This window comes from Pseudophryne corroboree, chromosome 9, assembly GCF_028390025.1.
Source record: "Pseudophryne corroboree isolate aPseCor3 chromosome 9, aPseCor3.hap2, whole genome shotgun sequence".
NCBI classification, from domain to species: domain Eukaryota; kingdom Metazoa; phylum Chordata; class Amphibia; order Anura; family Myobatrachidae; genus Pseudophryne; species Pseudophryne corroboree.
In genome coordinates this window covers 414158798-414174471 of record NC_086452.1, presented here as the reverse complement: position 1 = coordinate 414174471, position 15674 = coordinate 414158798, and the positions used below count along the sequence as shown (strand labels likewise).

The following is a 15674-nucleotide window of genomic DNA, read 5'->3' as shown; positions in this document are numbered from 1 at the left end:
ATTGTGGCCACAGGCGATATTATGTGTAGAACATTGATGTATCTTAATTTTGTTTGATTTTAATGATATGTTTGACAGGTGTCGGAGAAATTATAATGGGGTGACATGGCAGGGGTGACAAGCCACCACATGATCATGCCAGTTAGGGCAGAGTGGGTTACTCTGGAAAAAAAAAAAAGTTGTAGTAGATCTAGAAATATAGAATGTTGGTGGCAGATAAGAACCACTTGGCCCATATAGTCTGCCCTATATGTACATACACAAACATTCACACTAGGGTTAATTTTTGTCGGGAGCCAGTTATCCTACCAGTATGTTTTGGATTGTGGTAGGAAACCGGAGCACCCAGAGGAAATGCAAGTACAAGGAGAACATAAAGGGAGAACATACAAACTCCATACAGTGAGGGCCATGTGGGTAATTGAACGCATGACCTCAGTGCTGTGAGGCAGGGGTGTGATATCTAATCCCAGCGGTCACATGACCGACCCTGGTATGCCAACTTTTTAATAATTAATTTACCCCTACCCTAACCCTAACCCACCTGGTGTGGCGACTAGGGCTAAGACTCGGGGGGGGGGGGGGGGGGGGGGCTGGCGGCTACAGCTAACCCCCCTCTAGTGCCTAATCCTAACCCTCTCCCTTGTACTAACACTAACCGTCCCTCAATACATACCCTCAGGATGTCGTCGGTCAGTGTTCCCTGCGCCGGGATTCCGAGTGGTGTCAGGAAAAAATTTACCTGTGGAAGGAAGATTATTCCGGGGTGAATGAGGGTAATAAATAATATGCAGAGTCTGAGAAGATGGGAGGCAATCACGAGACCGCCTGTCGGGTTCCCGGAGGTCACATTGCCGACGCTGGAATCCCAACAGGAGTTAAAATGCCACCACCGGAATACCGGCGCCACAGGCTTTTCTACGTCTATGGGTGTCCACGACACCCATAGAGGGAGAATATAACCATGCCCACAGCGTGGCGAACGCAGTGAACTTCCGGCATACTGGTGGCCGGGATCCCACTGTCGTGATCATAACAGCCGGGATCCCGGCCAACGGTAAATTGTATGTATTCCTGAGAAGATAAGTGGCTATCACTATCCAGCTAATTGAGCTATATGTTGTGGTTATTTTTTTCCGCATGTTTTGCTGAAAACGTAACAATTACTATAATGTTAAATTGCATCCAAATTATAATTATGCACTTTCAGAGTACTTAGTAAATTCCATTCTGTGCTATAAATACAAAGCTTAACTGTGGATTCTGTTGAAGACGTTTGGCTGATGTCAATGCAGAGTATAACGTCTGGAAGTCATCATTTCCTTAATGTCATACACACGTGTTTCTACCTTATCTTGGCTCCCGGATTCTTTTTATCTAGGTAGCATGATCATATCTTTCTTCCCTCTGATATTTTTAGAAGGTTGCTTTCAGTATGAATTTGAGTGAGTTATGGCTAAAATGGAGCGACGAGAACCCGGAAATTGGAATGGAGGAAATTGTTGCAAGCACTAATTAGTTCAAAATGAAAAGCATGCATAAAAATAGCACACAATATATAGAAAGGTCACTGCAGCTTACGTAGAGAATGGCACCCTCCTCACATAACATAAAAGGGACAAATGTTTTCGAAATTAAGATTTTCAGACATGTAGACTTTTCTGTTTTCCCGGCGTGTCTGCAACATGAATCAATAGTATATTTGCTTTTAATAGTACTGATTTTAATAGATACAATGATTAATTGGATTTAAAAAGTGTAATGTAACCCCCCCCCCCCACACACACACACACACACACAAATGAAGCAAGCGTGTTTTACATATATACATATCATGAATACCTTATCAGGGGGTCTATTCATGAAGCAGTGAAAAGTGTGGAGAAGTGATCTAGTGGAGAAGTTGCCCTTGGCAACCAATCAGCATTGAAGTAACATTCAGAATTTGCATACTAGAAAATAATACAGACAGCTGATTGGTTGCCACGGGCAACTTCTCCACTGGCTCACTTCTCCACACTTTTCACGGCTTCACGAATAGACCCTCAGGTCATGGAGCTGTTCTTCTTGCCTCTGGCAGCTAGAAAATCGGCAATCTGGACATAATTTAGGGGTCTATTTACTAAACATTGGGGAGAAATAAAGTGGAGAGAGATAAAGTACCAGCCAGTCAGCTCCTAACTGCCATGTTACAGGCTGTGTTTAAAAAAAGTCAGTTAAGAGCTGATTGGTTGGTCATGTATATTCTTGCACTTTATCACTCTCCAAGGCATAATACATCTGTCCCATGTGATGGATATTGAGCAACTGAAATCAAAAGAGGGTGTGTTGTGTTTTGGGGATTTGATCTATAGGGGGTAGTGATGGCTCCATAGGTGGGGCTGCAGCACAGTCCGAAATTCAAATAGGGGAGCCACACCTACTGCCACTCCAAACACTGACAAACATCGTCAGCCAGGTAGAACCAATGAATGAATGAACCAACCATCCAACCAACCAACCAACCAACCAACCAACCAACCAACCAACCAACCATCTCCTGGCATTTTTCAAACACATGGCAGTTAGAGCTGATTGGCTGGTACTTTATCTCTCTCCAAGGCTTAGTAAATAGACCACTTACTACTTATAGGGAATAACTTTATTTTACTTAAACTTTTTATCAGATTGTGGCAAATGTGATGTGGTCATTAGCAGTGTGAAGACATATTTGAGGAATCAAGTGTAGTATATGTCGCATTATGTCTGAGAAGTTATCATATGTAAGGATCTGATATGTGAGCTGTCACATGTGGCTGATTTTGAGTTGATTGGCACACAGTGTAATACACATGCATAAGGTGGTCCCATAGTAACATGCACACATTTCGGCCCACAGTGGCATGTATGCATTCAGGAGGACCCCGGTAGCACACAGACATTCAGGCCCACAGAAAGCGTGCAGGCATTCTTCCCCAATGATGTCATCTTCACTTCAGCCATTCTGCTTTCTTCTTGAATAAAGATAAGATTTATTAATTAACTGATATAAAACAAAATTCTACATTCATTTATTAATTGAGCCTAGGTTAAGTCAAGAAAATAGTTGTCGATAAGTTCAGGGGCAGATAGATCTCTTGGATGGAATAGGTCAAGTTGGTGTCTAGGCGTTATCTTCAGTAACCCATATACATCATCGTAGTAACACACAAACACTCAGCTATACTTGCCAACTCTACCGGAATGCCTAGCATATGGGTCTATTTACTAAGCCTTGGATGGAGATAAAGTGTTCAGAGATAAACTACCAGCCAATCCGCTCTTAACTGTCAGCAGTTATGAGCTGATTGGCTGGTACTTTATCTCCTTCCTCCTTATCTCCATCCAACGCTTAGTAAATAGACCCCTTAGTGGCGGCTGCAGAGGTGAGGCTGCAGCACAGTCCAAAATTCTAATAGTGAAGCCACACTAACTGCCAGTGAGTCCCGGCCGGCGATATTTGGCAGTGTTTGGGTGGCAGTTAGTGTGGCGCCCCTATTTGAATTTTGCACTGCACTGCATCCCCACCTCTGGGGCCGCCAGACCGCCACTGCTAACACTTCTGACAGAATATGGTTATTTCCTGCAAGCAGAGCAAGACAGAGACACAGTTTGATGATGCCCATTATATACCATAGAGGAAATGTTGTTACATAGGGAGAGATGTATGAGTTAAACCTTGGAGAGAGATAAAGTACAAACCAATCAGCTTCTGTAATTTTGCAAGTACAGCCTGTAAAATGGCAGCTACAAGCTGATTGGTTGGTACTTTGTCTCTCAAAGCTTTGATTTAACTCCCCCTCTAGGAGAAAAAATAATTCAATATTTGTCTTTTATACTGTTTGTTAGAGTAATGCAAACATGCAGGCCTGCCATCAGGGGGGTGCTGCGGGCACAGCAGTCCCCGGGCCCGGCCTCTCTAACAGAGAGGGAAGGGCCCGGCCCACTCATGCCGCTGCCCGCCCGCCGCCATCCGTCCTCCTGCCGTCGTCTGTCCTACTGCCGCCGCTGCCCGGCTCCTGCAGGCTATTGAAAAGTCCCTCTCAAAATGGCAGCCGCCTCAGTGGAGACAGTTATTAAAGATACTAGAGGAGGCTCTAGAATCTTTAATAACTGTCTCCTTTGAGGCGGCGTCCATTTTGGAAGGGACATTTTCTATTTTACTTGAAATAGGCAGCAGCTCCAGCGCAAGCACAACCCCTGACAACAAGAAGTACCCCAATGAACAGGTACTGGGGCATCACTACTGTGTGGGGCATTACAGTGTGGTGCATAATATGGTGCTAGGGACAAAACTATGGGGACACAGAATTTTTTGTATATATAAATATGTTATTTAATTATTATTGTAATTTTTTTTTTTTTTTTTGGGGGGGGGGGGGGGGGGGCTGTCTCTTTTGCTAGTCCCGGGCCCGTCATTTCTGATGGCAGCTTTGCAAACATGCCTGTCACTTTAAGGGATGTATAAGGCACCATTTCAGTTGCTGCCTCAGGCAGTAGCCGTGGTTTCAGTCTACCCATGATTGCAACCTGCTCCACTTACAGGTCTATCTGCAGCCAGCAAACATGTCTTATTACCCTGAAGCACTGGGATTCTCGTTACAGATTGGGGAATCAAAAAAGCCCAAACCTCATAATAACTAGGGTTGTGTATAGTAAAAGGAGGAAGTACAATAACCATATACAAATGAAATATTATATGTTCCTGGCATTTCCTCATCTTACATTGTCTCCTTTTTATGTTATTACAGGTCGAAAATATAATCCAGTCAAACACAGGAATAGGGGAACTCCGCAGACACAAAACGGAATGTTTTCAGAGGTAGAGAACACAAGAAAGAGGCTAGTACCAAACCAAGATCCCTCATATGATAATAGTGACAAGATCAATGCAACACATACCCTCAGAAGAACAAAACGCTTTCTGTCCTACCCTCGGTATGTTGAAGTGATGGTAGTTGCTGACAACAAGATGGTTGAATTTCACGGTGCTAACCTCCATCATTATGTTTTAACGCTAATGTCCATAGTAAGTATCTCATTTTTGCTTGCGCCACTTCCTGTCTATTAAGAACACTGAAGAATTATAACGTGTGTGTAATAAGTAACAACAGGCTGTATTTAAATAGATAAACGTTGTAACCATCTTTATCATGAGACACTTTAAAATGGCTTTATATGCATGGAACAGGAAAATTGAAACAGTGCACAATTCAGTGGCGTCACTATTGGCGGTGACACCCAGCGTGGCACCACTTGCGCAAAAGGAGGAATGGCACTGCAAGCACTGTGTGATATTTTGGGGGAGTGGCCGTATGTCACTCTCGCATAGTGACACCCGGTATGGCCCGCACCCTTGCATCCCCGTGCCTGCAAAGGAGGTGTGGCCTCAGAAAAAGGGGGCATGGTTTCGCAGGATGTCCCTCTCGCAATCCACGCCTCCCTCTTTAGTCAGTGAGGGGGCATGGCCAGCACTCTGTGAGCTGCTGGCATGCTCCCAGTCCATCTGTCTCCTGTGAAGAATAGATGCTCTGTGTATGAGTAGTGAGTGACAAGGTGCTTTCCAACCCCCCCTCCCCCACCGCGGGACACTGCAGCCTGCGGGTGGGAAATCAGGACAATGCTCAAGAAACGGGTCTTGCGAAGATCGGGACAGTTGGGAGGTATGCCCTAGTGCCGCCACTGACACAATTACAATAATAATCAAGGCTTTATATTAAACATATATATATATATATATATATATATATATATATACATAAATAAAATGTAATTACTAGCATAGGCTGTCTGTACAGATGTGTGCTCAAACACCACGTGTCTATCCACCGTAGGATGCGAGACGCCCAGCGCGGCAGAGAAGCTAGCCTGCGACTTTAACCGCGCAAGAATTGGTTTTGCACACGTACAAAGTTGCAGATTAAATACAAAGAAACTTGCCGTGAGAAAAGCTGCGGCTATTCGCGTCGGAGCACAGGCGCAATTACGGGCGAGACAGAATCAAGCCCAATTTGAGAAGTGAATACAGGACACCTAGAAAACAGCCACCCGGAATAATTACCCACTTAAGATTAATGCAAGTCAGCCTCCAGGCTTTAATATCTGTAAATAGCTGTCAGTTCTCTCTTTACATACGGCAAAAAGTAATCTGTAAGTCATTCACAGAGCCTAGTCCATAGGAAAGATAAAAAAGCCAGCTGAAGTTAAATCAAAACTATGGGGTCTATTTACTAAGCCTTGGATGGAGATAAAGTCGCTGGAGATAAAGTACCAGCCAATCGGCTCGTAACTGTCCGTCATTTTTCAAACACAGCCTGTGGCATAGTAGTTAGGAGCCAATTGGCTGGTCCTTTATCACCACCCAAGGCTTAGTAAATCATACTTGCCGACTTTTAGGCTGCTCTCTCCAGCCAGGTCGGCTCAGCGGGGGGGTGGGCAGTGACGTAACGTGCTTTGGGGGGGGGGGGCAGAGGCGGGATGGGGGCGTGGTGAGGGTGGGGCGGGGGGCGTGGCTGTGGGGGGGTCGCGTCATGTAAGCCACGCCCTCATTGTGTAATGCTGCTATTACCGGCATTATACAGCAGGGGGCGTGGCTATGATGACGCGATTCAACAAGAATCACGTCATCGCCTGCCCGGACCGCCCACTTAGCGAGTAAAGACCGCTGAAATCGGGAGACTTGCCTGCTCTTCCGAGGGGGCCGGGAGGGTCATCCGATTTTCGGGAGCTTCCGGGCCATTCCGGGAGAGTAGGCAAGTATGTAGTAAATAGACCCCTATATTCCAAATTTATCCAGCAGAAGCAAAACAAAAAAATGAGCAGACACCAGATACACAACTCTAACCAGTTTCTTTGCTTAGACGTACACTAGTGTTATGCAAATAAGAAATTCATGGAGAAGGGCCATTGACAACCCTGAGCAAAGTCAGTGCACTGTAAGCAAGAGAGAGGACAGAGACTTGGCGTTGGGGGACCTGGCACATTAGTAACATTCATTATTTTTATTTTATCTCGATTTCACCCGCAGTTAAATTTCAGTTTTGGGTTGGTTAGCTGTCAGGGAACTCTGCAAACCAGCACAGGATTAGCTGTAACCGTCAGTGGCCAAAAAAATAGGTTAAGAAAAAATAATCAGCCCGGAATGTACAAGAAGTAATTGCAGCAGTGTCAGTATGTCAGTAACCAAGGATCATCATGCACGTTTATTAGGCATGGACAAGATTTACCTTGCCATTGCTGAATAAAACTAACATACTCCCATGTTTGTTTCTCCCAATAATTATGTTTGGCAAATACACCCAAGTACAACTATTTTATATTAGGATAATTCTGCATAGCTGCATTAAGCAGTCAGTCAATGAAGAGGTTGCAATATAAAGGAAATATAAGACTATCTTTGGGAACATAGGGGGTCATTCCGAGTTGATCGCTCGCTAGCTAGTTTTAGCAGCCGTGAAAACGCTATTCTGCCGCCCACCGGGGAGTGTATTTTAGCTTAGCAGAAGTGTGAACGCCTGTGCAGCTGAGCTCAGCAAAAACAGTTTGTGCAGTTTCTGAGTAGCTCTGAACCTACTCAGCGCTTGCGATCACTTCAGCCTATTCGTGTCCGGATTTGATGTCATACACCCGCCCAGCGAACGCCCAGCCACGCCTGCGTTTTTTCAGACACGCCTGCGTTTTTGCAAACACTCCCTGAAAACGGTCACTTGACACCCAGAAACGCCCCCTTCCTGTCAATCTTCTTGCGGCCGTCAGTGCGACTGAAAACTTCGCTAGAACCTGTGCTTAACAACAAATGCCTTTGTACCCGTACGTGGCACGTGCGCATTGCGGTGCATACGCATGCGCAGAAATGTCAATTTTTAGCCTGATCGCTGCGCTGCGAACAACGGCAGCTAGCGATCAACTCGGAATGACCCCCAATATAAATCCTCGTGTCGTATGTAATGAACTTCTGTGCTGAATATTGCACCTTTACTTATCTCTCTTAACACATCGCTTTATCAAAGCATTTTGTAAAGGGAGGAGGATAATTGCACCCTGTGTTCTGAGAATTAGCGCCCCCATATGGTGATTAATGTTCCCAAAAAAATGTACAATTTCCTGATACCATCCGCCGGACATGTGAAACATTGTAAAATACTAATGTTCCCCAGATGGTTTGATGGACTTTGTAGCAAAAGCACTTAATCCGCCATTAAATGACAATGTCAGATGTTTTGAGCACTAGTTAATGGTATTGCACACCCTGGGGCTCATTCTGAGTTTCACGCATGTTTGAATATGATCGCATTTAGTGATTTTTACTAAACTGCGCATACGTCTCTGGCTGCATAAGCATCTTTGTGAACTTACAAATGAGTCGTGATCATCGCAATCATTTGTCTGCAAAGGCTAAATCGGTACTTATGGCAACTGGGCATATGCACCTATAGAGCCATTCTGTGGGTGTGTAGTCATAGTTACTCTTTTTAAGTCATGCGTATGCGAAGTAGACCCCAAACTCTTTGTTCGCTTTAGGTGTCCGTAATTGCATTTGTATTACTTACAACTTATCGGGTACCATGTGTAATAAGTATGGCTTATCAAGCCTTTATTCCTCTATAAATATCCATCCAGCAACACATAGCTAATTCTAAGCTAAGATCCCAAGATCTCTGGACATTTAAATTCCTTATCATCATTGAGGGAGGGATGTACTAAGTAAAAAATGCCGTTAAACCTCTGAAAACTGCCTATAGGCTTCTTTCCGCATAATTCCCTGAGAGGGATCCAATTGGAAGGACTCCTGTGTCATAAAACTGGAAGTCCTCTCATCGCAAAAATCAGCTCTTACTAGACGCTGCTATGCGATGCTTGATACATCCCACCCTGGCAGTCGGCTATGCCCCAGGTGGAGGATTTATGGCGTAAAAAAAATCAAAGTGGAAGGCAATTTGTGGAATTAATGAGTGAAGTGGCATGTGTACATTTATATTTAGTGTAGCGTCAGACTGCTTTCACTGACATCATGGACAGCACTGATTTTAAAATTGACTTGTGAAGCATGTTTGACGTGTCTAAAAAATAAATAAATAAATCACTTTTCAGGCAGAAACCAATGATATGCTGTATTCTATAGCAACCAATAAAATATCGGGTTGTAGCTTCTAAGTATAATGTTCGATGGGGGTAATTCCAAGTTGATCGCAGCAGGATTTTTGATAGCAATTGGGCAAAACCATGTGCACTGCAGGGGTGGCAGATATAACATGTGCAGAAAGAGTTAGATTTGTGTGAGTTATTTTATTTCTGTGCAGGGTAAATACTGGCTGCTTTATTTTTACACTGCAAATTAGATTGCAGATTGAACACACCACACCCAAATCTATCTCTCTCTGCACATGTTATATCTGCCTCCCCTGCAGTACACATGGTTTTGCCCAATTGCTATCAAAAATCCTGCTGCGATCAACTTGTAATTACCCCCGATAGCTCTATCAGACTCTCTTTGACCGTGCAAAGCTTCAAACTGGTACTGAAAACCCACCTGTTCATTAAAGTGTACCCTTCTGCCACATAACCAGTTTTGTGGTCATTCTCCGCACCCCCTGCACCGTGTCTTGTCCATCTCTACCCTGCTTACTTCCTGCCCTCTGGCTTGATTGTGCCTCTTGTCATCTGTCTTTGCTCTCCCCCTAGATCGTAAGCTTCTTGGAGCAGGACCCTCTTCCCTCCTGTTCTCATAGCCCTCTTCTCTCACACTTCAACTACAGCCCTCACCTACCCAGAGGCCATCTAACCCGCATCTGCTCTCATTCAGGGGTCTATTAATGAAGCAGTGAAAAGAGTGGAGAAGTGAGCCTGTGGAGAAGTTGCCCATGGCAACCAATCAGCTGCTCCGTACAATTGTATAGTATGTAAATTATAAATGTTACTTCAATGCTGATTGGTTACCATAGGCAAGTTCTCCTCTGGCTCACTTCTCCACACTTATCACTGCTTCATGAATAGAATTAGACCCATCAAAGCCGTTCATCTCTCCCAATGGCTGCCCTCCCCTAGTAGTACACCGATCACTCCTTCGCTTACCTTACATCCCAGCTGTATTGTGTATTGAGATTTGTGGTGCTAATTGTTACTTTTGCTCTGTTTAGTTTTGGTTACTGTAGTGTGATGTTGTGCTTACCCTGTATTGTTCTAATGTGTGCCGGATGTAAGGCGCTGCCAACCACTTGTGGCGCCTAATAAATACAATTTAATAACGATAATAGCGTGACTGATAAACGCTAACATCTCATTGGTTGTAGGTTATGGCCAATAAGTTATCACTACTAAATAAGGTGTTAAGAATTGTACAGGAGAACAATGTGATAGAATGCAGAAACTTATAAAATCGATTTTTCTAGGTTCGCTATGGCAGCACAATTATTTCTGACCTACTCTGACTGTCTTCTAAAGGTCCATTTTATAAAATTACTATAATGTTTTCATTTTCTTTAATAATTAGAATAAACTGAATTATTATCTATCCCATGCAGGTAGCTTCTATTTATAAGGACCCAAGCATTGGAAATTTGATAAATATTGCTGTAGTAAAGTTAGCCGTTATCCATGATGAACAGGTACAGAATTATCATGTATTCTTTATATAGTGGGAAATGCGTACAGATGCCATAATAATCTGAACGTGTGTTTGTTTATTATCCTGTCCAGGAGGGTCCATCCATCTCTTATAATGCTCAAACCACTTTAAAAAACTTTTGTATATGGCAACAGTCCCAGAATCACCCGGATGACAACCATCATTCGCATCATGATACCGCGGTGCTTATTACAAGGTGCGGCACAAATCACTTTCAATGTCTTTTTCTTGCTCACATAGGGGGTCATTCTGAGTTGATCGCTCGCTAGCAGTTTTTAGCACCCTTGCAAACGCTATGCCGCCGCCCACTGGGGAGTGTATTTTAGCTTAGCAGAAGTGCGAACGCATGTGCAGCCGAGCTCTGCAAAAACAGTTTGCAGATTCTGAGTAGCTCTGAACCTACTCAGCGCTTGTAATCACTTCAGCGATCGCCCAGCCATGCCAGCGTTTTTTCAGACACGCCTACGTTTTTGCAAACACTCCCTGAAAACGGTCAGTTGACACCCAGAAACGCCCCCTTCCTATCAATCTTCTTGCGGCCGTCAGTGCGACTGAAAACTTTGCTACAACCTGTGCAAAACAACAAAAGGCTTTGTACCCGTACATCGCGCGTGCGCATTGCGGTGCATGCGCAGAAATGCAGATTTTTAGCCTGATCGCTGCGCTGTGAACGGCAGCTAGCGATCAACTCGGAAAGACCCCCATAGGTAGGTACAGTGATCCTGCGCGCTGGCAGGGAGCTACCCGTTGCTCTCCAGGTCGCAGCGTGTGATGTGTGCCCGCCCGGACCGCGTCCCCAAAATGGCGGCCCAAGGCACAGCAGCGATCAGGTCTCAAATAGCCCCTACGTGCGCTGCAGGTGGGGCATATGTAACATGTGCAGAGAGAGAGAGATTTGGGTGGGTTATATTGTTTCTGTGCAGGGTAAATACTGGCTGCTTTATTTGTACACTGCAATTAAGATTTCAGTTTGAACACACCCCACCCAAATCTAACTCTCTCTGCACATGTTACTGTATATCTCTCCCACCTGCAGTGCACATGGATTTGCCCTTTAGAGGAAAATTTTGTTTTGCAATCAACCTTGAATTAGGCCCCATATGCGGTTATATACCCTTTTTTGTAAATACTTATTTTTGGTCTAAATTGTGCTCATTTTACCACCAATTCTGCATCAGCCACATATTATTTAGCCTGCTGCTCTGTTCTCCAGACAGATTTTCGAAGGTGCAAAAGTTAAATGTGATAAATGAGGTGAGCCATTAGTTTAACAGGCCGCCGCCAGCAGATATTTCCTTTACTGAGACTTACGTCAACCTGATAATCCCACAGCCCAGGTTTTGTTGCTCTACATGGATCTGAGTTCTGCTCAAAAACTGCTTTATGAATTACGATTTAATGTATGGAAAAGTCTAGCGTGCGGAAATAATGTATGCAGCGCTCACCCACTTCTTTCAGCCAATGGAAATACCAGAGATCATTGTCAAAATGTGAAAAAGTCTTTATGTTGAAGGACAGTGATAGAACTATCTTGTGTGAAATTTATAGTAATATTGTTTTTCTATCCATTTTCAGACAGGATATATGCAGAGCTCAGGAGAAGTGTGATACATTAGGTAAGCTGGAATGTTTTATTAGAACAGGATACCTGACACAAATTGGGAGCATTGGTCGTAACTTGTAACACAAATCAAAAGAAAGTATCAGTCAATTGTTCTAGACTAGGGTCTAGTATATATTAAAGAATCTTTATAGTCGCATATTGCATTGATATGTATTCTTTAATTGCTTACATGTATATATATAAATCGCCAGGACACGGGCTCCAATAAGTGCCTATCCTGGTGATCCGGAAGGAGCAAAGTGACCGCATACTGATCCTTTACTTCTACCTATGGAACGCCTGGATTTTGCGGCTGCACATGCGCCATCCGGAAAAAAAGTTTATGATCTCCTGAAGCCCACCGCAGAGGGGTTGCAAGATCCTTTTCCGACAGGGCAGCCTCATTACAGTCAGTTGGCTAAAGCCATCTGAAGATGGCGCTAGTCCATGCAGGCAAGATCTGCGTAGTGAAAATTTGCAGATCTTGGCCCTCATTCCGAGTTGTTCGCTCGTTAGCTGCTTTTAGCAGCATTGCACATGCTAAGCCGCCGCCCTCTGGGAGTGTATCTTAGCTTAGCAGAAGTGCGAACGAAAGATTAGCAGAATTGCGAATAGAAATTTCTTAGCAGTTTCTGAGTAGCTCCAGACTTACTCCTACACTGCGATCAGTTCAGTCAGTTTCGTTCCTGGTTTGACGTCACAAACACACCCAGCGTTCGCCCAGCCACTACCCCGTTTCTTCAGACACTCCCGCGTTTTTCCCAGAAACGCCAGCGTTTTTTCGCACACGCCCAGAAAACGGCCAGTTTCCACCCAAAAACATCCACTTCCTGTCAATCACACTCCGATCACCAGAACGATGAAAAAACCTCATTATGCCGTGAGTAAAATACCTAACTTTTGTGTAAAATAACTAAGCGCATGCGCTCTGCGAACCTTGCGCATGCGCAGTAAGCAACTAATCGCAATATAGCGAAAATCGGCAACGAGCGAACAACTCGGAATGACTCCCCTTGTTATATACTCTCTCCATAAAACTATGGGGATGGCTGCTACAGGGGCTGGCGGGTAGAAAGCTCCTGCTTTCTGTATTGGTACATTTAAGGTATACTTAATTCTTCCCTGAACCAGCTTTAATAGCAGTTTAAGGGTGGAATTGATAAAAAATATGCTCATTTGTATCTATCTAAATACAGGTTGGTCCCACCATGCTCCTAACTGTGCGGAGTGGGTTTCCTCCGGGTACTCCTGTTTCCTCCCACAATCCAAGGGAAGAATTAAGTGGCTGCTTTATTTTCACACTGCAATATAGATTTCAGTTTGAACACACCCCACCCATATCTAACTCTCTGCACGTGTTATATCTTTTCCCCCCCTCCCCCCCTGCAGTGCACATGGGCCCTCATTCCGAGTTGTTCGCTCGTTCTTTTCCTTCGCATCGGTGTGATTTTCCGCTTACTGCGCATGCGCAATGTTCGCACTGCGGCTGCGCCAAGTAAATTTGCTAAGAAGTTTGGTATTTTACTCACGGCATTACGAGGTTTTTTCTTCGTTCTGCTGATCGGAGTGTGATTGACAGGAAGTGGGTGTTTCTTGGCGGAAACTGGCCGTTTTATGGGAGTGTGTGAAAAAACGCTGCCGTTTCTGGGAAAAACGCAGGAGTGGCTGGAGAAACGGGGGAGTGTCTGGGCGAACGCTGGGTGTGTTTGTGACGTCAAACCAGGAACGACAAGCACTGAACTGATCGCAGTGGAAGAGTAAGTCTCGAGCTACTCAGAAACTGCAAAGAAAAATCTTTTCGCAATATTGCGAATACTTCGTTCGCAATTCAGCTAAGCTAAGATTCACTCCCAGAGGGCGGCGGCTTAGCGTGTGCACTGCTGCGAAAAGTGGCTAGCGAGCGAACAACTCGGAATGAGGGCCATGGTTTTGCCCAACTGCTAACAAATTTGCTACTGCAATCAACTCTGAATTAGGCACATAGATTGTAAGCTCCACTGGGGCAGGGACTGATGTGAATGATCAAATATTCTTTGTAAAGCGCTGCGGAATATGTGTGTGCTATATAAATAACGGGTAATAAATAAATAACTAAAACACTACTCAGTTTAGCTTCATTTATGACTTAATCATGAGAAAGAAGGGCATAGGTTCATGTGTGCTTAGAAATACGTTTTCTCCTAAACAGAAAACACACGCTGCAATTAGCTTCCCACTGAAAGTATAGAATGTGGTCCAATCTCCGAGGTCTAAGGACGTAACTGAAAAATCAGAAGCCTTGGACTCACTAATGCAGCAAGTCCATGCACCTACTCATAACTACAAGTGCATCTGCACAAAGCATAAAATGTTACAAAACTTTTCTACTTTTGCAAGTGAGCCTTATTTATTGTCATGCAAAACAATAGGAGCGCTGGCAAATCATTTAGCGATCCTACACTTGTAGCCCAATACTATTAATGCAGTAAATAAAATACAGTATGTGCAAATAAAGGGCCAATTAACTTGATAAATCAAGTTGACCTCATTGAAAACACCAGTTGTAATAATATTCACATATATCATGGCAGGAGTTAAGATAATACACTGCTGGTAACCTTCATATCTATCGGGGAGCTTCAGCCTCTGTCAGCTATTTTGAAAGTCTCCTCCAATCGGTTCCCTGCACTGTCCTGAAAAAAAAAAAACAATGATAGAAAATCCGGTATGAAAGGTCATCAATACCGGCTCCAGAGAAATGCGCATATAATATGTAAATGTCATTTATAGTTAATTAATGTGGAGCAATGTTTATTTTCAGTTTAATGAATGCCAAAGGGGGCTTTATCTATTTTAAAAATGTAAAATATTTTCTGATTGTCATACTGTATTGATTAGCTTCTGTTCTGGAAAATACTAGAGGCAGGATGCATTAGTACAGTAGGACGTTTTTTTAAAGTGACAGTAATTACAAAAAAAAATTCCAACTTCGTCCGGAATCCCGCACCTCCGGCAAACTCGGACGCCACTACTTCCCGTCTTAGATGTTATAGGGCGACATGTACTAAGCAGTGATAAAAGTGGAGAAGTGAGCCAGTGGAGAAGTTGCCCATGGCAACTAATCAGCTGCTCTGTATACTTTTATAGTATGCAAATTATGAATGTTACGTCAATGCTGATTGGTTGCTATGGGCAACTTCTCCACTGACTCACTTCTCCACTTTTATCACTGCTTAGTACATGTCACCCATATTCTCAATTCCTACTAGCTGAGTTCTATTATTTATATAGAGCAAGGCGCTTGTAACAATGTATTGTATTTTGCAACATACAATACATTGTTACAAGCGCCTTGCTCTATATAAATATTAGTGTTTTGTTTTTTTTCAAGGCTGCTCAACCATTTAAATCCCGGCATTAGCGCGGTTGTTCTCTTTTTGTGTAGCTGAG

At 43.8% G+C, this 15674-nt stretch overlaps 1 protein-coding gene across 1 annotated transcript in view; it reads left to right on the top strand.

Moving 5' to 3' along the window:
- The window catches only part of ADAMTS9 (ADAM metallopeptidase with thrombospondin type 1 motif 9), a 366262-nt gene that overhangs the window by 91995 nt on the left and 258593 nt on the right, over window positions 1-15674 (top strand). Inside the window, exons 4-7 of the mRNA XM_063940922.1 lie at window positions 4770-5047; window positions 10539-10622; window positions 10714-10838; window positions 12218-12258. Of these exons, the coding sequence (XP_063796992.1) occupies window positions 4770-5047; window positions 10539-10622; window positions 10714-10838; window positions 12218-12258 (528 nt within the window). The remainder of the gene's footprint in view (window positions 1-4769; window positions 5048-10538; window positions 10623-10713; window positions 10839-12217; window positions 12259-15674) is intronic.